Consider the following 24,325-nt stretch of genomic DNA (forward strand, 5'->3'; position numbering starts at 1 on the left):
GTTCATCAACAACAAAATTACGATTCCTTTAAACGGGGTCATTACGGAACTCACAATTATTCCCCTAACTTTCGATAGTAAGGCCTACGAGTCCTACGAAAAGCATACATACGCCCAATTAGTGATTAATGGTAAGAGGACAGTGGCAGGTTGGGGAAATTCGAATATCGGCAGAACTATGGACAATGTTGGGACGCCACCTCACATCCACAAGGCAATGATCGAAGAGGTGCAGGGTCTTCAGTCTACATTCAAGGAAGATGGAGAGAACTCATTTTTACCGGCAGTTCAAGCAAATAAAGTGGTAAAAATCATACAAAGAATTTCTCCTAAACAAATTGAGGATTTCAGAAGATCTCCCGTCCATTCCTTATCCAACGGAGAAGACAAAGATAGCGGTTCAATAGAGAATGAAAATGGCCAAAATTCAGCATCACACACCTATCGACAGATCAATTGCAGAAACTCAAACACTGCTACCAAAGATGTTTGTGATTTAATTGAAGTGGGTGGGAAAGTTAAAGCCGATGTGCTGATCATGGAGGATTCCAGCAAGACGGGAGTTTCATCACGAAGATTTTGAAGATATTATCCTCAATGATTCAGAAGACGACCTGCTGGAAGATGAATTTGATGTCACTGAATTGGGCAGTCACGCGTCTTCTCAGTCGGAGTCCTTGGCCAATAATGAAGCAGACGACGTGGACATTAAAGGGCTGTTCATTCCAGAGGAAGAAACCCAGCAACTCTTACAGCCTTCTATTCTTGATAATACTAATCCTTTAGTGGGCAAGGTACTTTCCTGTTTTCAGTCATCGAGTCTTAATCATTCTTTCACACTTAATTCTTTACTTCCCGCGGACGAGGGCAGTAACTCATCAGCGGACATCGTATTGAGCAAGTCTACAGGTAAGCTGAGCAGAGAGCTTTTTAGGTTGAAATGTGGGATCAACTATGAGAAAGGATCGTCTTCGAAGGGCTCTAAACGTTGTACATGAAGATATGCTCTTGGAACATTAGGGGGGAGGGTCGGCGAGAAGGAGGGAGTTAGTGCGTATGGTTACTCGAAAGGAAAATCCGGACATTGCGGTGGTGTTAGAAACGAAGAAAAGAGGAATGGACCGTCGATTTGTTTCAAGTCTATGGAAATCTAGATTTGTTGATTGGGTTAGTTTACCATCGGATGGACGATCAGGAGGCATTTTAGTGATGTGGGATCCACGAGTGGTACAGGTGAGCGACAATCTGATTGGGAATTTCTCTGTTTCTGTCCTAGTAGAGTGGAATGAGGGAACTAAGTGATGGTTCTCAGCAATTTACGGTCCGTGAAACCCAAGGAATAGAGAATTGTTTTGGGAAGAACTTGCAGGTTTGAACTCCATTTGCGGGAATAATTGGTGTGTCGGCGGAGATTTCAACGTTGTTAGGAATCTGAGCGAAAAGATGAACAGCACCTCTAACACCACAAGTATGAAATGTTTTGACACTTTGATCGAGGAGTTGGGTCTGCAAGATCCTCCTTTACTAAATGCGAGGTTCATTTGGACAAACTTCAGGGATAATCCAATCTACTGCAGATTGGATAGGTTTCTTATTTCTGGGGGGTGGAAGGATCTTTTCCCAACTTTCAGGCAAACAATGCTGCTGAGAATCACTTCGGATCATCATCAAATATTATTGGACACTACGAAGTTGAAATGGGGCCCTTCTCCTTTCAGATTCGAAAATGTTTGGTTGTCACACAATAAGTTCCAAGAGTCTCTGGCAGAATGGTGGGGCAGCGGGCATACTCAAGGATGGGAAGGTTATAAGTTTATGATGAAGCTCAAAGAAACAAAAAATAAGGTTCTGGATTGGGATAAAGAGGTTTTTGGAAACATAAATGAGAAAATTTCAGAGCTCAGAAATAAAGTTAACCGGTTAGATGCGCGAGAGGAGGAGGGAAGGTGGTCGGAGTGCCTAAATGAGAATCGGAGAGAGGTAAGATGTGAGTTGGAGACTATGATCATTCGAAAATTACAGATGGACAGTCAGAAGGCGAAAGTAAAATGGTTGAAAGATGGGGACCAAAACTCTAAATTCTTCCATTCACTTTTGAAGAACAGGAGAAACAGAGCGATTTTAGACAAGTTAGAGTTGGAAGATGGGTCATTGCTTTCAGATGAGTTGCAGATTGAGAATGAAATCATTGGGTATTATCAACATTTATACAGAAAATCTGAAGGGGATGGATCGGGTCTAGATGGGGTGGAATGGATGCCAATTAACATAACGGAGGCCGAGCAGTTGGAACAGCCTTTCTTGGAGGAGGAGATCAGAGGAGCAGTGCTTGAATGCGACGGTGCAAAAGCAACGGGGCCGGATGGGTTTACTTTAGCCTTTTATCAAAAAAGTTGGGATACGATTAAAAATGACCTTATGAAAGTGTTTGCTGATTTTTTCGAATATGGTATTGTTAATGAAAAACGAACGAAACTTACATTTGCTTGATCCCAAAGAAAAAAGATGCAACGAAGGTTAAAGACTTTAGACCTATCAGCCTAATTACGAGTTTGTACAAAATTTTGGCAAAGGTCTTGACGAATCGATTGAAAAAAGTCTTGAGCAAAACAGTGGCGGAAAATCAGTGCGCTTTTATTCAAGGAAGGCAGATAACAGATTGTTGTCTCATAGCAAACGAAGTTGTGGAGGAGTACAGAAGGAAAAAGAAAAAAGGATGGATATTGAAGGTTGATTTGGAAAAGGCATATGACAATGTGGATTGGAGATTTTTAGATTTTGTGCTTCAAAAGAAGGGGTTTTGGGCTAAGTGGAGGAAGTGGATCAAGGGTTGCGTTTCAAATGTGTCGTATTCAGTTTTCATCAATGGTAGACCAAGAGGGAAGTTCAAGGGGGAAAGGGGCCTCAGACAAGGAGACCCCTTATCCCCTTTTTTGTTTAACTTAGTGATCGATGGGCTAGGGAAATTGGTTGATAATGCTAAATCGACACATGCAGTGAGAGGACTTGTAGTTGGGAAAGATAAAGTAGAAATTTCACACATACAATTTGCAGATGACACTATGTTCCTCGTCCAAACAGAGGGTCACTTGTTCACCGTTGTTGAATTACTAAAATCTTTCTGCTCAAAATCGGGACTTAAGATAAACTTTGATAAAAGTTCCTTGTTGGGACTGAACAAGATTCTATGTGGAAAAGAGTTGTGGGAAGCATATATGGATTTGAAGATAATGGGTGGGATATAAGGGAGGCTAAGAATTCGACGTTCAGAAGCCCTTGGAAGTTTATTTCTCGGTCCCACTCGTCTTGTCAACACTTGATTGGTACGGTGCTTAAGGGAGGGAATGTACTACTGTTTTGGGAAGACGGGTGGGCGGGCGGGTGGTCTTTCAAAGATCGGTTTCCTCATCTTTTTCTTCTATCTTCGTCTACTAATAAACCAATTGCTAATTTTTACTTGGTCTCTGCTAGTCAGGGTGATTCGGTCTTTCAGTGGGATGTGAGGTTCAGAAGAGGGTTGAATGATGTCGAGTTGGGAGAGTATACTTCCCTTTTAGGGATCTTAGAGTCAGTTTCTTTGAGTGTGGGTTCGTCTGATGCCAGGGTGTGGTTAGGAGAGTCGTCGGGTGTTTTTTCTGTTAGCTCTCTTTACTCTTCTTTTTTCCCAGGTATAAATAATCTTTTTTCACCATATTACACTAACATCTGGAAAGTACCGATTTCACAAAAGGTAAAGGTTTTTTCTTGGATAGTTGCGTTGGGCAGATTGCAAACTTGTGACACTTTACAGAAGAAACAACCAAGTCGGGTCTTATGTCCACAGTGGTGCATCTTGTGCAAGAAAAATGAGGAGAATCAAGATCATCTTCTGATACACTGTTCTTTTACAAGACGCATTTGGATAAAGGTTATGCAACACCTGGGATTCGAGTGGGTTTTTCCAGCATCTTCGAGAGATATGTTTGTCATGGAGAACGGTTTACTTACGGGAAGGGAGGTTAAGATTTTCTGGTATATCATTGTGCATTGTATCTTTTGGTCGACATGGATGGAGCGCAATAACAGAATTTTCAGTGACAAAGAACAGTCGTCGGAGGATTTATGGGAGCAAATTAGATTCACAGTAGCTAAATGGACGACTACCGTGCTAGTGTTTCATCATTTACTTTTATCAGATTTAGTTAAGGATTGGCGCTTCATTTACATCTGAACTTCTAATGCATAATTATTATGTGGGTGTACGGTGGATGGCTCATCCACTTCCTTTGTAACCTAAAATATTATTAATCTAATAAATTTATAGCTTCCTATAAAAAAAACAGTAGAACTATCAGCTGTACTTGAAGATCTATACTCGGGACCATGACGTCCAACACCCCGCCATATAGATGATGAAGATTCATTTTATCTATCACCAATATATTGAGACGACCCATAATCAAATCCACGATATCTAATTCCATATGTACCAGATGTTGAAAAATCAAATGATCTATCAAAACATGGAAGTTATAGCCTTATATCTTATCTTTCTAATGAAGTGGCCTCACAACAATTGGATCAATATACAAGACATTATACTAAAAACCACAACTACTGTCACATTTTTCATACCGTTTCTGCACTTCCATTTCCTATTTGGCTCAAGATCAACTTTCTATTCTACACATTCATTTCCATAATCATCAACAACTATGAAATATAATACCAATAACATAACCATTCTATTACCATTTCAATAAACATAACCATAAACAATAACCATACACAATAACCATTACCATACCTTGCCGTAATGAACCATGAATATCTCATAACCATATTTTTTAAACACCAAACCGTTCCGCTCGGCCGTTCCGTTCCGCTTCACCGATAAAACGTCGAAGAACAGCGCTACAAAACAATCAACGATTTAATAAACATCATTACGGCATATGACGAAGTGGTTAAAAACATATAAAACAAGCACATTTTCACAAAGAAAGTAAAAAATCAATTAGTTCTTACAAGAAGGAAAATGACAGAATCACAACATATCAAAATAAGAAATAAGATGCGAAACATAGATGCTAGACAATAGTTAGTCACGAGGAAACTGCACCATTTAAAAAGGCAAGAGTGAACCATTAAAAAATCGAAACTTTACCATCTGTGATGCAGTTAAAGCTAAACTACCCATAGAGAAGTTAAATTGGACGGATACCCACTTAATTCATGATTAAAAAAACAAACCGCGCTCCTCGAATTTGTGACATCCAAAATGAGTGGATAACGTACATTCCTTTCGGAGCTTCAACAACATTTGCCGCTGCGTTCTGAGTGGCCCCTACTTTACCCTTCGCCACCGGCAGCATCGTGGGATCAAGGTGTTGTTGCACTTGCGTCCCCGGCAGAGGAGCATTATTCTGCGGTTGAGGACCCTGCTGCAGCGGTTGTTGCTGAACATCGAAATGAGGATAAAGAAACTGCCGGGAAAGAAAGGTATTCGGGAATTGCAGGTGGCCCTTAGAGCAGCTCCAACCCAGCACCAAAATGGTGTTTTTTAATTGCTCCAACTCAGGGACGGATCCAGGAATAAGAGTTTGGGGGGCTTGAACTCACTATGATAAGTTATATATTATTAAAAAAAAATTATATTATATCGTTCAACGAAGTTGTGCCATACAAGATTTTAAAACATAAAATTCATCAATAATAGAATTTACATCAATATGTTTAGCTAAATATCGTTCAATATAGAGTGTCAAACAATCGGCAAAAAAGTCATCCTCCATTTTATTGGGAAGTGCCGTTTTCACATGCTTCATTGCTGAAAAAGCTCGCTCAGTAGTGGTGGTAGACACTGGTAATGTCAAAACAAGACGAATCAATCTAGTCAACATAACGTAAATATTTGACCGTCCACTCTCAGTCAATTGCTGACACAACTCAACAAGTGTAGAAACCTTTAAATTCTGCATCACATCAAGTTTATAATGTATCAATTCATACTCCAAAGCAACAATTTCTTGATCTGTGAAATCTCCAGGATAAAATAATTATAGTCCTAAACAAGTAATAAAATAATTATCAAACAAATAAACAAGTAATAGTCAATCAATAACTCAACAACTGAACAACAATTATCGACAATTATTATTAAACTATACATGCACCCATATATATTGTTCAGATGTTAAATTTATATTAAATTTTGTATTTTCTTTAAGAAATTAAATTTAACTTCTAACATAATTAATTTCTCTTCCATTATTGTGCAAGTCATATTTCCTATTCATTTTCATCACCTATTCTTCTCTTTTCTTTCTTGTTAATAAAGCCGCTCGTTCCATTTTTTTTATAACTTCTTCAAGCTTATTCGACCAAAACAGTCGCAGAGACTATCATTATAATTCAAATAGCATTTCATGGAATGACTAAGTTGAGGGGTTTTTTTAAAAATAAAATAAGAAGAAAATTATTACAATTTTTGGAAAAGTAATTTATGAATTACATTAAAAAATAAAATACAGAATGCAAGAAGTCATTAAGAAAAATATGATATGCTAACCTGTATCTGAGGAAGATGGACCGAATCTCAGGATTTAGGATTTAGGAAGAACAAGCAAATGAGCAACTACGGTGACTGGCCAACAAAAAAAAATCCCAAATTTTGTGAAGACGGCGTGAAAATTAGGAGAAGCTGTTGCTGGGCTGGGTTGGGCTGGACTGGGCTGGGCCATTGATGGGTAGGTTGAAATTTTAACTAAGTGTTAAAAAAAAAGAAGTGGACTGGGCTACATCCCAGTATAGCCCATCTGTACATCCGCCTCTGCTCCAACCGACGCCATGTTTGACATCAAAATAAAGATTTGCTACCGTGTTGGTGCAACACTGTAGCAATAGCGTTGTTTTTTTTCTTTTTTCTATTATTTTTGTAATTGTTTTTTATTGTAATTTTACTTAAATTCTAAATATTATATAATTAGTTTTATAATCTAATTTAATTATAAAAATGTATTATTTCAAACAATTTTCAAACAATAAATTTTAACAAAGTGATTTTAAAAAACTTGGATATTTTAATTTAATACATAATTAATAAAGATAATATTATTATGTTAATAAATTATTTGTGATAAATTAGTTGTAGTAAAATAGTATAAAATATGCCATGAATATCTTAATTATGTAGTTATAATTAAATTAATTAATATTGAATACAAAGATACAAGTACAAAAAAAATTAAGATTTCAAACACTACTTTTTTGAAAATCAAAGAAAATGATACAAAATTAAATAAACAAACATAAAAAACTCTAAATTATTAAAATTGACATTACAATACAACATAAAATAAAATAAATGACAACACTTAAAATCAAAGATAATGATATAACATAAACCTAAACAAGATAATAAACAATAAACTATTAAAAATCATACCGCAATACAATAAAATAAGGATGACAAGCACTTAAATTTAAAACGGAGGTAAGCTGGATCACAGATCCTCCAATGTCTCCAAAATATTTTCCATAGTCGAGACTATCACGTGCACGTTTCCTTTCTTCCCTCTCACTCAAATTCTTGACTGTTCGGCCCTAAAATTTTCACGCAAAGATGGATCTTGAATTGAGTTGAGATCGATTACCAAAATTTTGTTTTCTTCTTGAAACCTAGTCAAATCCAACATTTGTCGATTTTGTTCTATTTTTGTTTCATTTTGTTCCAATTTTCGTTCAGTTTGTTGCATACGTTTTATCTGTAATTCTTTGATATGTTCACGATAAGCATTTCCAGTTTGGATTATTTCCAAAAATTTTTCTTGTCCTAATCTCATTGATTCAATTGTCTGTGACATATATTCATCTTTTTTCTTTTTAATTTTGCTTTTTTCACTCCAAGTGGCCGCTGTGACGAAGTACCACCAATATTTTCATCACTTAAATTAATCTCAAATGGTGATGATCCAAGGGACGCTGATTTGGGGGAATCCGTTGCTTGTGTGTCCGATTGTTGAGAGTCAAAAAATTCAATACCTCTTTGAATTGTTGACCGTGAATGATTTGACGAAGCTGCAAATTTCTCCATATCTTTCATAATATACCATACATGATCAAACTTAAACCATTCTTGAAATTAGAATCCTGTTTCATTAACTCTTTTGCACGAATTATCTGTATATAAAATTAAAGTTAAGTTAAATAATATAAAAAATTGATAATAATATAAGTATAGATATTCTATCAAAACAAAACTCACAATATCCATATCTGAAGCACCGCTTGGATGGAGTTGTTCAACTTGTTGGATGCATGCGTTTAATTTACTAATCGCCGCCAATACTAAGCCCATACGAGATTGCACAGATCTTTTGTTACGAACTTCAGTCATGTCGGGTGCTCTGGAACTGTTGTAGCTTTGCTCGACACGACTCCAAAATTGATTTCGAGATTGGTTTATGCCTATGATAGGATCTTGGGAAATGTCAAGATAAACATGACAAAGGTGTATGTCTTCTTGATATGAATAAGAAGCAGTTCGTCCATTCGAAGCCATTGAAACAAAAATATGTTGGGAGATAAGTATAATATTTATTATATAGAGAATGATAATGGTGACTCGAAATAAAATTATGTTATATCTATATATAGAATGAGTGATACTAGATGATATGAAGTTGATGGTTGTGATTGAATGAAATCTAATCCAATGGTGAACAAATCAGATCAGATTTTTCGTATATAGGATATTGATCCTATGGTTTCAACTGAAAGAAATCTAATCCAACGGTGAATAAATCGAATCGGATTTTTTGGATATAGGATAATGATCCTATTATTATTATTATTACATATTTGGCCATTTGTGTGTATTGTATATAATATCATATCCTTATCATCGATGTATGATAACTTTATTATTATTATTATTTATTTATTTTTATTATTAGTACTTATCATCTTTTTGGCTAGTTGTTTGTATTATATATATATATAATACAATTCAAAATATGATAAGTTTTATAAATGATAAATAAAGATTTTATGGTTTTGATTAAATTAAATCTAATCCGACGGTGAATAAATCAGATCAGATTTTTTTGGATATATGTTAAAGATCCTATGGTTCGGATTAAATGAAATCTAATCCGACGATGTATAAATCGGTTCAGAATTTTTGGATAGATGATAAAGATAATGTGAATAGATTTGGTTTTGTTATATAATATCAATCATATGAAGTTATCAAACTCGTACTTCAAAATTTCCAACTATCAATATACATCATGAATTATCAAAATTTTCATTTTTTTAATTCAACATCATCTAGCTCATCTGATGAATTTGATTCACATGTTCAAGATCAATTTGAGTCCATCAACGAAACAGAAAATTTATTGGGGAGTCTAGCAACCAATAACACAATTTTAGCGGCTTCATGTGCTGAGCAACATGAAGTTGAAGTCAAACATGGAGGGTCGATTCCCGATCATATCGTAATTCCACGTGATCGAGAATTGGCGGATCCTAATCTTTTCAACGATTATTTTGCTAATAATCCAAGATACAATGAAGCAATGTTTCGAAGACGTTTTCGAATGTCACGAGGCCTTTTTTTTTCGTATTGTTGAAGCTGTAAAGAATCATGATCGTTATTTCATACAACGAGTAGATGGTCTTGGTCGGCTGGGACTCTCTACTAATCAAAAAATTATTGCTGCAATGCGGATGTTGGCATACGGTACACCAGCGGATGCTGCAGATGAATATATTAAGATAGGAGAATCAACTACAATTCAATGCCTTCAACGTTTTTGTCGGGATATTGTAGAGGTGTTTGCAGAGCGATACCTAAGGTCACCTACCTCCATTGATATTGATAGACTACTGCATATTGGTGAAAAACGTGGATTTCCTGGAATGTTGGGGAGCTTGGACTGTATGCATTGGAGATGGAAAAATTGCCCAACAGCATGGGCAGGACAATACGCGGGTCGTAGTGCTTCTCCGACCATTATTTTGGAAGTGGTTGCTGATTATGATCTTTGGATATGACATGCATTTTTTGGTATGCCAGGGTCTAACAATGACATCAATGTTCTCGAGGCATCTAATCTTTTTTCAAATCTTGCACAAGGTATTGCTACTCCAGCAAATTACTTTATTGGTGGAAAAGAGTATCATCAAGGATATTACTTAGCCGATGGTATATATCCTAAATGGTCAACTCTTGTGCAAACAATTCATGATCCACGCGGTCCCAAAAAAAATATTTTGCAATGAAACAAGAGTCATGTAGGAAAGATGTCGAACGCGCATTTGGATTACTTCAATCACGATTTGCAATTGTAGCATCTCAAGCACGTGCTTGGCAGAAGAAACACTTGCAAGATATAATGACTGCATGCATTATAATGCACAATATGATTATCGAAGATGAGTGTGACTTGGATACACCAATCGAAGATGCGTTGGAAGCACCAACTCCAAATGTGGAAATGGTTACGGATCAAAATATAAGATTTCAATAATTTCTTGCTCGGTATAAAAACATAAGGGACAGAGAGGCTCACTTCGCACTACGAGATGCACTAATCGACCATTTATGAGATTTATATAGTAATTTCGTTAATTAAAAGTTGGATATTTGTGTGTCATTTCTATTGTATAAGCATCATTTGAATATTGGTTGTATGTTAGTAATTTATGTTCAAAATATTTATATGTGTGAGTGTAATTTTTTTGAATGATTAGTTAATTACATTTAATTAAGTAATAAGTTTAAGTATTTAAAATTAATATTAAATATTAAAATTTTTTAACGTAATTATAAAAATATATTTAATTAATATTTTAATTCATTAATATATATAATGAATTTTAATATAGAAATGATTTTAGATATTAGTGATATTTTAATTATTGTGTTTATAAATATTTTGTGAAATAAATTATTTGTTGTTAATAAAATAATAGAGAATATTCTGAGAATATTCCTTTTAATGTAGAGTTTAGAGTTGATGGGTTGGAGATGAATTTTATATTTGGTGTAAGAATTACACTATTTTAAAGTTAGTGCGACACTAAGATAACGTAATGGGTTGGAGATGGCCTTAGGCACGGGGTGCGAGCCGATGAGGTAGGTAATCTAGTCCTTGATAAACCCCGCATTGTGGGGGAGGTCCAACCCTAACTTGGCTTTAAGCTGCTGTACGACACCCTTCATGGAAGTGGTTAATATTAAATTAAATAACATATTACAAATATAATTTCAAATATTTGAACGATCATATTCATCTCATAAATTATCAATTAAAGCATTTCGTAATGTATAGTCAGTGTCTTGGTCTTTTATTTTTTTATATCAAGCGAGAAATTCTCGAAATTTGATATGTTCATTGACTGTCATTTCTACCATTGGATTCATGCTTCCCTAGCATCTTGAGTTCGTGCACTAAGATCATGTTCATCTTCGATTATCATATTGTGCATTATAATACATGTTTTCATTATATCATTCAAATGATTTTTCTTCCAACCACGTGCTGTAGATGCCACAATCGCATAGAATGATATTAAGCTCTTATCATTGCAAAATGAGCAAAAAAAAAACTAGAAATTCGTCAACAACAAATAGAATTGGCTAAAATTGACGAGGAAAATAAAGTTTTGTACATATATCTAAGTAGTACTGGCGATCCAGAAATACATCAAATTGTTCAAAACGAACGAGCAAGAATTATGCAAAAAAGATATGAACAACGTCGTCAACATGAGCGCAACACATTTGGAAAATATTTTGGTGATTTTGGAGGATCTGGATTTGGATCCGATTTTCCAAACTATTGATGATATAATTTGTTTATCTTTTATTATATTTGCATTTAAATTATCTGAATTCGAAATCGTATTTTAATTTTAACTGTCTATTTAAATGTTTAAATATTATTCAATAAATTTGTATGTTAGATGTTTAATAATAAAATTATATAAAAATCTATTTATAAATTTTTATAATTCAATATTTTAATTTTTATGATTAAATATCTAATTATTAAAATAATATAATAAATATTATACTATTATTTAAATATATCTAATTATTAAGATAATATAATTGTAATGCCCGAGAATTTAATCCTAGTAATCTGTAATTATTGATTTATAATTTGATATGATTATGAGATGATTAATTGGGACACGATTTGATTCAGCATGAAAAGAAGTAAGTGCGAGGACAGTGCCTTTCGCGCACATGCGCGACATGAGACGCGCACATGCGCGAAACGGGCAGAGGGTCTCGCGCATATGCGCGGTGGGTGTACGCGCATATGCGCAAGTTGTGCGAGGGTTCAAAGTCAACTCCAGAGAAGTGGGCGCACATGCGCGAGATGTCAGAGAATCTCGCGCACATGCGCGACGTGTATCAGCGCACATGCGCGAGGGTACCCGAGAGTTGGGCAAAATGAACAAGGGCCTCGCGCATCTGCGCCGAGTAACGGCGTGCATATGCGCGAGGGGCTGTGCGAGCTAGGGTCGCGCATATGCGCGAGACGTGTTGCATGTAGGATGCGCCATTTGCCTTGATGCATGTTGCGTACATGTATATATATATATATATACATGTCAGAATTCGTTTCCTCAGTTAGAAAAAGGAAAGAAACGAGAGCTTTCGGAGGAAAATTACGTCCAATTCGATTTGTGAGAAATCCGTCCGTCCGAATTAGAATCCGACTTCAATACTGTGTTCCTATCAACGCATGCTACAACTGGACGTAAGTTTTACTGAGTTCTATCATCACTTGAAAATATGATGTTGTAGGAATTTAATATGATTCATATATGATGTTCTTGACATGTTAGACATCGTAGAATCGAAGTCAGATTGAGAAACAGACTGATTATGGAATTGTTATGATTTTCTGATTATATTGATTTGAAATCGGACAGATTTGGATTATGAATGAATTACAGATTGTATTGAATATGAGTTATGATTTGTAATTGATGTCTGTCGATTTGGTATTGACGGGGATACTGAGATTGTGCCGTTATGCCGTTGATTTGACTTAAATCCAGATTAATCAGATTCAGTATAGAATTGAGAATAGAACATTGATATTATGATTCTCGATATGTCGTTTCAGATTTACAGAGACAATCTTGAGTTCAGAACTGATATTGCTTCAGACCGAGACTACAAACGAAAGGTATAAGTCAATGTGGTACCGGGAGATCGACTCGAGTATAGTATGATATACTTGAGTTTCCCTAAAGCACATACTTATTATTATAATTGTGTTTATTGATTTGATTTGATATGCTTGTTCTATTGATTTATAGGAAGCATGTATTCGACGAGTATTAGAAGAGTGATCTTGTGACAGAAGCGCCTGATAGTGGTGGGATCGCCACGGGCACATTGCACGATGTCACAAGATAGGAAATTGGTGAAAACGCCAAAGTCTGTGACGGTTAGGTCAAGACACTGGATGTTTGGTTATATCGACGTGGATAGAATCGGGGTTTCTTCTATTACTGTTGGTCGATATAGGAATACCACATCTGGAAACCGGGATCCCTAGACTAGGATTGAGTCTAGTCTGAGTCGTGGAGTCACGAGTACGATTGACAGTTTTATATTAATTATGTTTTCAGACTTTGATATATATTACTGTTATCTGTTACATGTTTTTTATTGATTATATGATTGCATGTTCGTTGATTTATACTGGGATGTATTTCTCACCGGAATTCTCCGGCTGTTGTCTTGTTTGTATGTGTACATGACAACAGGTGAGACAGGATCAGGGTCCAGGAGATGACGAGAGATCGTGATATAGTGGAGACTGCGGACTTTGATGTATATAGAGTTTTGACACTTGATAATTAGATGTTGAACCTTAGTTTTTACTGATTTGTAGACGGTACAGGACTTGTACTTCATTTTATACTGAGATGTATATAAGTTTTATTCCATTACGTTCCGCAATTAAAAAAAATAATAATTTAGACCCTGTTTATTATAATTGATTAAATAGTCCCAATGACGATTAAGAGCATGATTAGCGTCCGGGTCTCCACAATAATAATATCGTATTATTATTTAAATAATATTTATAATTTTTAATATAAATATTTATAAAAAAAACAAAAAAATAAATAAATAAAGATGAGCTCTGCGCCAAATTGGTGCATAGAAAATGGAGCTGAAATAGCGCAGCTCCGTTGGAGATGAACCCTTCACCAAAATGACGTTCAGGGTTGGAGATGCTCTTAGGGTCGGACTGGCGAAGCACCGTCTCCACATCTCGGGCTATCTCTTGATCCAACATCATGTATGCTGGAATTTTCAAACGGGAAATTAAAGGAAAACTAAAACGGCTCTTCCCTCTTATCTGTCTCTTTCTTCTCTGTCCGGAATGTCACTTTTAACGTAAATGTAATTAATCGAGATCGAAATACTAAAATACCCTCATGTCAGCTTTATATTTTTTGTATAATGACATATGTAACCCCAATTATTTGGAAAACTTAAAGTGAATTTGGAGGGTGGCGCTGGTGTTTGAAGTCTTTTCATTATTTATCTATGATTCAATTTTTTCGATATAATTTTCTAGAAGTATGTAAACTCAATTATGATACTTACATAATATAAATAAGTATTGTTTTCAAAAAGATGTCTACTTCCCTACTCTCTTTTAAATGTAACAACCATTGAAGTACTTATTTGCATTTGTTTGTACTTTGTAGTTTCAATATAGCAAACTTCTCTTGTTGATTTCTTTCATTATCGCAACAAATGTTCACATAAATTAAAATGCGATCTGGAATTATTAATTAGAAACGAAGTATAAATACTACCCAGTTAAAAATCCATATGATTGGGTTGGATTTTGGTTTAACCAAACTTGTTTTCATATTTATTATTTTTTAAATGAAAAAACTAAAAGTAAGTTGATAAAACGATGTGATTATTCTACAAATGTTAATGATTTTTAACAAATGATGCATGTCTATGCATGTAATTTCAATTAAATGTATTATTTTAAATTTTTGCAGTATATTTTTGTGAAAACTCCAAGTACGTAAATATCTTGAACTAATTTTTTTCCTTACCTGATTTTGTTTTTAATTTATTCTTTTCTTACAAAATAAGCTTTGTCTGGAAAATAAGTGCTTTGAGAAAATTATCCTTCACAAACTAACTTTTTTAAACGTAAAAATTCAGTAATTCATACAAATTTGTTGTTGGGTACAGGATCAAACTGTTGCTCGCATAAGAAATTGGTGTCATGCTTATTTCTTTTTTTTTTTCTTTTTTATTTTTAACAAAATAAGCTTTGTGTGTAATTCAGTTGTCTCCCGCAGTCCTATTCCAGCCAATTGGAACTCAATTTTAGCAGACTCAAATAGGGTTCCAGTGGACTTGAATTGAATTTCACTGAAACCTTATCCAAGTCCACCAAAATTGAGCTCAATGCACTCGAATTAAAGTTCAGTAGGCTTGAATTAAAAGTCAACTAGAACCCCACCGAAGTTGATCTCAGTAGGCCCGAATTCAATTCCAGCGGACATGAATGGGGTTTCAGTGGACTCGAATTGAAGTTCAATGGAACCACACGAAAGTTGAGCTCAGTGGACTTGAATTCAAGTCCATTGGACCTGCTAGGAAACTTGAATTGATAGTCCACTGTAACCCCGTCTAAGTCCACCAGAGTTCATGAGCTCAGTTAACTTTGAATGAGGTTGTAGTTTATGTTGGAATACATGCTTAGGACTGCTAAACAAGTCTAAGTTTGATTGAGTCAAAGTTGTTCCTCATTCTTAGGAGTTGGTTGGGGTGTGCTGTTCATATTCAATTTTTTTCATGGCTTTTTTTAGGATTAGTTTGTTAGTGGTTTGTTATTTAAATTGTAATACTTAACGTTGAAAAGTGTATTCTGATTTCCTTCAAGCTACAGCAACTTATTTAAGTCTTCTCTTCTTTCTCATTTTAATTACCAACAATCTGGTATCAGAGCTTTCTTCTTAAGGGAACTGTGTGTGAGTTTGAACAATTATGGAGACCGAAGCTAAGCATGGAGACCGAAGCTAACTTTTCTTCAGTTGCTCCACCGGTGTTTGATGGAGATAACTACTAGACCTGGGCAGTGCGCATCTAGACATACCTGGAAGCTTTGGATCTCTGGGAAGCAGTGGAAGAAGACTATGACATTTCTCTTCTCCCGGACAATCCCACTGTGGCACAAATTAAAGCACAGAAGGAGAAGAAGACAAAGAAGTCCAAGGCAAAAGCCTGCTTGTTTGCTGCAGTTTCCTCCATGATCTTCACTCGTATCATGTCAAAACTCAGTATAAAGGAGATGACAGAATTCGAGGGATACAAGTGCTGAACCTAGTTCGTGACTTTGAGCTGCAAAAGATGAAGGAGACAGAAACCATAAAGGAGTATTCTGACATACTACTCAACATAGCAAATCGTGTCAAGTTATTGGGTTCTTCTCTGGAAGATTCAAGGATTGTTGAGAAAATCCTTGTAACAGTGCCTGAAAGATTTGAGGCTACCATCACTACCTTAGAAAACACGAAGGATCTGTCAAAGATTGCTCTGGTAGAACTCCTAAGTGATTTGCAAGCACAAGAGCAGAGGCGTGTAATGAGGAAAGAACGAGCCGTCGAAGGAGCTCTAATAGTGAAGCATCAAGATGATGAAAAGAATAGGAGGCCTGTAAGTGGACAAAGCTCTGCACCTAGGAACAGAAGCATAATTGGAAATAAAATATCAGTAGTAAAGAAAGATTACCCTCCATGTCAACATTGTGGCAAGAAAGGTCACCCTCCTTTCAAGTGCTGGAGAAGACCAGATGAAAAGTGTAGCAAGTGCAATCAAATGGGACATAAAGCTGTCATTTGCAAAAATAAAAATCAGCAGCAAGGAGATGAAACACAAGTGGCAGATCAAGAAAAAGAAGACCAGCTTTTCGTTGCAACTTGTTTCACGAGTCATGAAACAAGTGAAAACTAGCTCATTGATAGTGGCTGCACAAATCATATGACACATGACAAGGAGTTGTTCAAATAATTGAAGAGCACCGAGTCCAAGAAAGTCAGAATTGGGAACGATGAATATATTGCAGTCAAAGGAAAGGGAACCGTAGCCATTGCAAGCTGTTCAGGAACCAAGTTGACAACCGATGTTCTCTATGCACCGGATATTGATCAAAACTTGCTCAGTGTTGGTCAATTAATAGAGAGGATTCAAAGTGATGTTCATGGAGAAGGCCTGTGTGATAGAGGATGCTACAGGCCAAAAGATGTTTGAAGTTAAGATGGCAGGGAGGAGCTTCTCACTCAATCCAATGCAGGAGGAGCAATTAGCTTTTCTAACCAAAGAAAGCCTCTCCATGGTGTGGCACAAGAGGCTCGGGTACTATCACCACCAAGGGCTACTGCAGATGAAGTCCAAAGGGATGGCAATGGATCTTCCAGAATTTTATGATCACATATCAACCTGTAAGGCTTGTCAATTTGGAAAGCAAAACAGAAAGTCATTTCCCAAATCAGCATGGAGAGCCACCTATAAGCTGCAATTAGTTCACACAGATGTTTGTAGACCTCAAAGAACTCCCTCATTAGCAGGTAGTCGATATTATGTTGCTTTTTATTGATGATTTCACTAGAATGTGTTGGATTTTTTTTCCTTAAAATTCAAATCAGAAGTGGCTGGAGTATTCTCTAATTTCAAGAAGATTGTGGAAAATCAAAGTGGCAACCAAATTCAAATATTGAGGACTGATAATGGCAAGGAGTATATCTCAGAAAATTTCAATGCATTTTGTGAATAAGCTGGCATTGAGCATCAGTTAACGGCCCCCTATACTCCGCAACAAAATGGAGTTAGTGAAAGGAGAAACAAATACATCTTAGAAATGACTAGATGTATGTTGCATGAAAAGAATCTACCCAAACAGTTTTGGGCTAGAGGTAGCTCTCACTGTCGTTTTCTTGCAGAATAGACTTCCAACAAAAGCAGTCAAGGATCAGACACCTTATGAGGCTTGGTGTGATCATAAACCATCTCTAAGTTTTCTAAAAGTATTTGGTTGTTTGTGCTTCACTCATGTTCCACAAATCAAGAGAGACAAGCTAGACAAAAGAGCACTTCCTGGCATCTTTATCGGCTATAGCACTGTTGCGAAAGCTTATAAATTTTTCCAACCGCAAACTGAGAAAATTGTTATAAGCAGAGATGTTCATTTCGTGGAAGATGAAGAGTGGAACTGGGATGAGGCAAAGAAAAATGACCAAACTGTAGCAATCTGCAGCTTAAGTTTCCTGTTTCACGCACTGATGAAAATTGGCAGAATGAGATTGTGGGGACCCGGACACTAATCAAGTTCATAATCGTCATTGGGACCATTTAATCAATTATAATAAAAAGGGTCTAATTTTTTTTTTAAATGTGGAACGTAATGGAAATCATACTAGTATACATATCAGTATAACATAAGGTACAAGTCCTGTACAACATACATTCAATACAGACGAAGGTTCAACAACTAGCTATCAAGTGTTCAAACCCTATCTATAGCAACATCAAAGTCCGTGGTCTCCACTCTAATCATGATCTCTCGTCATCTCCTCGACCACGATCCTGTCCCACCTGTTGTCATGCGCACATACAAACACCACAACAGCCGGATAATTCCAGTGAGAATATAATTCCAGTATAAATCAACGAACATGCAATCATATAATCAATATAAAGCATGAAGCAGATATCAGATATATATATCAAAGTCTGAAACATAAATAATATCAAACTATCAATCATACTCGTGACTCCACGACTCAGACTAGACTCAATCCTAGTCTAGGGATCCCGGTTTCCAGACGTTGGTATTCCTATATCTACCAACACTAATAGAAGAAACTCCGATTCTATCCACGTCGATATAACCAAACATCCAGTGTCTTGACCTATCCGTCACAGACTGTGGCACTATCGCCAATACACTATCTTGTGACATCGTGCAATGTGCCCGTGGCGATCCCACCACTATCAGGCACTTCTGTCACAAGATCACTTGACTAATACCTGTTTTCTATACATCCATAGAACAAGCATATCAAGTCAAATCAATGAACATAGTAATAAGAAGTATGTGATTTAGGGAAATTCAAGTATATCCTACTTGAGACGATCTCCCAATACCACATTGACTTATACCTTTCGTTCGTAGTCTCGGTCTGAAGCAATAACAGTTCTTCTGAACTCAAGACTGTCTCTGTAAATCTGAAACGACATATCGAGAATCATAATATCAATATTCCATTCTCAATTCAACACCGAATCTGATTAAACTGTATTTAATTTAATTCGCGGCATAACGGCACAATCTCAGTATCCCCGTCAATACCATATCAACAGATATCAATTACAAATCATAACTCATATCCGATACAATCTGTAATTCATTCATAATCCAAATCTGTCCGATTTCAAATCAATATAATCAGAAAATCATAACAATTCCATAATCAATCTGTTCTTCGATCCGACTTTGATTATGCAATGTCTAGTATTCCCAGAACACATCATAATGATCAAATAATAATTCTCCCAATACATAAATTTCAAACCATATCAGAAAATAATGAAACTTACGTCCTTGTGTAGTAGGTGACGAGAGGAGCATAGAACTGTGTTCGGATTAAAAATCGGATCACCGGTACATGCAAAATCACAATTCTAGTATCAAATGAAGCTTGAGAGAAATTTTCTGGAAAGTCTCGATTCTTTCTTCCTGTAGATGCCGAGGGAGATGAGAATATATATCTCAAGCAAGCATGGTATGCCAAGTGTCCCACTCAAGCCAATATTGCACTTTAGCCCCTGAATTCTTCACTATTTGCAATTTGGTCCTCAAATCTCTTTTTAATTCCCTTTCAATCCTCATTAATTACAAAAATCGTGGAATTTAATTCATCATTCCAAAATTCATAAATTAAATAATCTCGGATTAAAATGATATAATCTCGGGTCTTACAATTCTCCCCCTATGAGACATGATTTCGTCCTCGAAATCTCAAGCAATCATATCACAGGCAATCAAATCAGAAATAACATAAACTGAAATAGAAAACTCACATCAGTGAAACAATGCTGGGAATTCCTGTCTCATGTCTGATTCAGTCTCCCATGTGGCTTCTTCAATGCCATGACGAGTCCATTGAACTTTCACCAGAGGAATAGTCTTCGTTCTGAGTTGCTTTTCCTTGCGATCGATAATCCGAATCGGTTTCTCGACATAACTCAATGTCTCATCCAGCTCGGTCTCGTCTGGTTGAATAATATGAGAATCATCGGGGAGATATTTCCGCAGCATAGATACATGGAAGACATTATGTATCCCTGATAATGAAGGCAGTAAGGCGAGTCGATAGGCACGATCTCCTATCTTCTCGAGAATCTCATATGGACCAACGTATCGTGGAGACAATTTCCCTTTCTTGCCAAACCTGACAACTCCTCTGAAAGGTAAAATTTTCAAAAATACTCTGTCTCCTGCCTCAAATATCAACGGTCTACGTCGAATGTTGGCATATTTGGCTTGTCTGTCCTGTGCTGTCTTCATTCTTTTCCGAATCAGTTTCACTTTTTCCGTCATATCTCTATCCTATCAGGTCCAATCTCCGGAACCTTAGATATATCTTCCCAATAAAGAGGGGATCGACATTTCTTTCCGTACAACGCTTCGAAAGGCGCCATCTCAATGCTCGTTTGATAGCTATTGTTGTACGAAAACTCACAGAGAGGCAATGTATCTTGCCAATTAGTGCGAAAATCAAGCACTACAACTCTTAGCATATCTTCCAATGTTTGAATCGTCCGCTCTGATTGTCCGTCAGTCTGTGGATGATATGCGGTACTCAGATGTAACTTCGTACCTAGAGCCTGCTGCAAACTCTGCCAGAAGTGCGAAGTAAACCTAGGATCACGGTCTGAAACAATCGACTTCGGCACTCCGTGTAATCTAACAACTTCTCTGACATAAATATCGGCCATCTGGTCATATCTGTATATCATTTTGTATGGAATAAAACATGCAGATTTGGTCAATCGATCAATCACGACCCAAATCGCATCACAACCTCTGGAGGATCTCGGTAACTACGTCACAAAATCTATGGAAATGTGATCCCATTTCCATTCAGGAATGAACAAACTCTGCAACAATCCTCCTGGTTTCTTCCTCTCAGCTTTCACCTGTTGGCAATTCAGACACTTGGCTACAAATTCAGTAACATCAGATTTCATCTGTTTCCACCAGTATTGTGTCTTCAAATCATTATACATTTTCCTGCCACCAGGATGAATGCTAAAACGACTGTTGTGCGCTTCTGTCAGTATTCGATGTCTCAATTCTGAAACATTTGGCACAACAATACGATTATTCACATATAAAATACCAGCACGAACCTGATACTCCGATTGATGTCCAGCTCTAACCATAGCAATCGAATTCTGTACGTTCTGATCAACTCTCTGTGCCTCTTTGATTCTCAATATCAATTCTGGTTCAGCTCGAATCGTACATAATCTCAGAGGCTGACAATCTGTTTCAAAAGCTAATCCAGACAAACAGCAGTGTTCTATCAAATTCGAGACACCTATCATCGATAAGGATAAAGAACATACCTTTCGACTCAGTGCATCAGCTGCTGCATTGGACTTTCCTGGATAATATTTGATTTCACAATCAAAATCTTTCAATAAATCGAGCCATCTTCGTTGCCTCATATTCAACTCGGACTGTGAAAACAGATACTTTAGGCTCTTGTGATCAGAGTAGATCTCAAACTTTTCACCGTACAGATAATGTCGCCATATCTTCAAAGCAAAGACAATAGCTGCCAATTCGAGATCGTGAATTGGGTAACGCGTTTCATGTGGTTTCAGCTTTCTCGAGGCATAGGCAATGACATGCCCTCGCTGCATCAGTATACACCCCAATCCTCGATGAGATGCATCACAATAAACCACAAAATCACCAGTACCTGATGGGATAGTCAATATCGGTGCCCTGGTCAATCTTTTCTTTAATTCAAGAAAACTGGTCTCACATTCCTCATACCAAACAAATGGAGCATTCTTCTGAGTCAACTGTGTAATCGGTTTGGCAATACTGGAAAAATCTTTGATGAATCGACGATAATATCCTGCCAAACCCATGAAACTGCGAATCTCGGGCACTGATGTCGGTCTCGGCCAACAAATCACTGTCTCAACCTTAATGGGATCAACTGATATACCGTCTCCGGATATAATATGTCCCAGAAATACTACCTGTCTCAACCAAAACTCACATTTTGACAGTTTAGCATATAATTTCTCCGCCATCAAAATTTTCAACACAGTCCTCAGATGATTAGCATGCTCAATCATATTCTTGGAATAAATCAGAATGTCATCAATGACTATGATTACAAACTCATCAAGATATCTTTGAAGATATGGTTCATCAAACCCATGAATACAGCCGGTGCATTCGTCAAACCAAACGGCATGACAATAAATTCATAGTGTCCATACCTGGTTCTGAAGGCTGTCTTTGAGATATCAGAATCCTTGACTCTCAGTTGATGGTATCCAGATCTCAGATCGATCTTGGAATATACTGAGGAACCCTGCAACTGATCAAACAAATCATCAATGCGAGGCAACGAATATTTATTCTTTACCGTTGCTTTGTTCAGTTGTCGGTAATCGATACAAAGCCTCATCGAACCATCTTTCTTTCTCACAAACAGTACTGGAGCACCCCAAGGAGACACACTCGGTCTGATATACCCCTTGGCCAGTAAATCCTCCAACTGTTCTTTCAACTCTTTCAACTCAATTGGTGCAATTCGGTATGGAGCTCTAGATATCGGAACTGTACCTGGCATCAATTCAATGCTGAAGTCTATCTCTCGAATCGGAGGCAAACCAGGAATCTCATCTGGAAAGACATCAGCAAACTCACACACCACTGGTAAGTCCGCCAATGATGGACTCGATTTCAGTAATCAACTAAATAGACAAGGAATCCTTCCGCTCTTTTTTGTAACAATCGAGTCATAGAAAATACGGATATCAAAGGGATTCTAGATCGAGAAACCTTACCGTAGAATTTCCACTCATCAGTCATCTCAGGTCTAAATTTCACAATTTTGTTAAAACAATCAACAGTGGCTCTGTACTTGGTTAACATATCGATACCGATAATACAATCAAAATCAGATAACCCAATCACAATATAATCTAACTCAATTTCATGCCCATCATACTGCAGCATACAATGTTTAACAGATTTCACTGATATCAAACATGTCCCCAACGGAGAAGAGACAGACACTACAGCAGACAATGACTCAATAGGCAATGCATGACTCAATGCAAATCGATCCGATATAAATGTATGTGATGCACCAGTATCTATCAATACATATGCAGGATAACCAGAAATAAAATAGTTACCTGCAACAACATCATCAGGTGCATCCTGTGCCTGCTCCTCAGTCAAAGCGAACACTCTGGCCTGCTGTCTCGGAGGCTGGCTCACTGTCTGGCTTCCTCTTGGCCTCTGCTGTGACTGAGTAGACGGTGCTGGCTGGAAAGATGGAACAGCAGATGGTCGTCTCCCTGTCTGAGCCACTGATCCAGATGACTCTGCTTCCTGGGATCCCTGAGCACCTCTCTGTGGACATACTCGGGAAAAATGTCCCTGCTGTCTACAAATACGACAGCTGCCAAACAATCCTCGGCACTGCTCTGTGGAATGCTTCCCTCCACAGGTGCTGCAATAGGGTCCTGTATAACTCTGGCCCTGACCAGTCTGTCTCGAGCCACTAGAATTGGATGAACTACTTCCAGATCTCTTAAACTGCTTCCCCTTAGCTTTCAGGAAATCTTTCTTTCCACTACCACCGCCACTCTCAAATCGAGGAGGAGGTTGTTCTGGTCTCGGTGCTGGAGGCACAAACGAAGCTCCTCTCTATCTTATCAGACCGGCTTCGGCTCCCTTAGCTCGGTTCAGGGCATCAGTGAAATTATTCGGTCGTCCTGTGTTCACCAATGTAAAAATCTAGGGATTCAAACCATTGATGAACTGATTTGCAATAGCTTCTTCATTTTCGGCCACATGTGGAGCAAATCGCAGCAAGGTAGAGAACTTAGTCACATATTCCTCAATATTCAATTGACCTTGCCTCAAGTTTGCAAACTCCGCTCTCTTATCCTTCCTGTACGACACTGGAAAGAATCTCTGATAAAATTCAGTTCTAAACACAT

At 37.1% G+C, this 24,325-nt stretch overlaps 2 protein-coding genes across 6 annotated transcripts in view; one reads left to right on the forward strand and one right to left on the reverse strand.

The window, feature by feature from the left end:
• LOC142532717 (uncharacterized) overlaps positions 1 to 24,325 on the reverse strand; it is a 45,641-nt gene that overhangs the window by 13,419 nt on the left and 7,897 nt on the right. For 4 of the 5 annotated variants that reach the window (XR_012816599.1, XM_075639134.1, XM_075639127.1 and 1 more), the window contains exon 1: positions 5,278 to 5,526. The exons of the other annotated variant lie outside the window; for it this stretch is intronic. The gene's annotated coding sequence lies outside the window, so the exon portion shown is untranslated. Of the gene's footprint in view, positions 1 to 5,277; positions 5,527 to 24,325 lie in introns of those variants that run through there. 5 annotated transcript variants of the gene reach the window in all.
• On the forward strand, positions 9,556 to 10,517 carry LOC142537762 (uncharacterized). Its single transcript, XM_075643256.1, has 3 exons — positions 9,556 to 9,925; positions 10,064 to 10,192; positions 10,339 to 10,517. The coding sequence occupies exons 1-3, from the start codon at positions 9,556 to 9,558 to the stop codon at positions 10,515 to 10,517; spliced, it is 678 nt and encodes a 225-aa protein (XP_075499371.1).

Source organism: Primulina tabacum, chromosome 2 (assembly GCF_025594145.1).
Source record: "Primulina tabacum isolate GXHZ01 chromosome 2, ASM2559414v2, whole genome shotgun sequence".
NCBI lineage: Eukaryota > Viridiplantae > Streptophyta > Magnoliopsida > Lamiales > Gesneriaceae > Primulina > Primulina tabacum.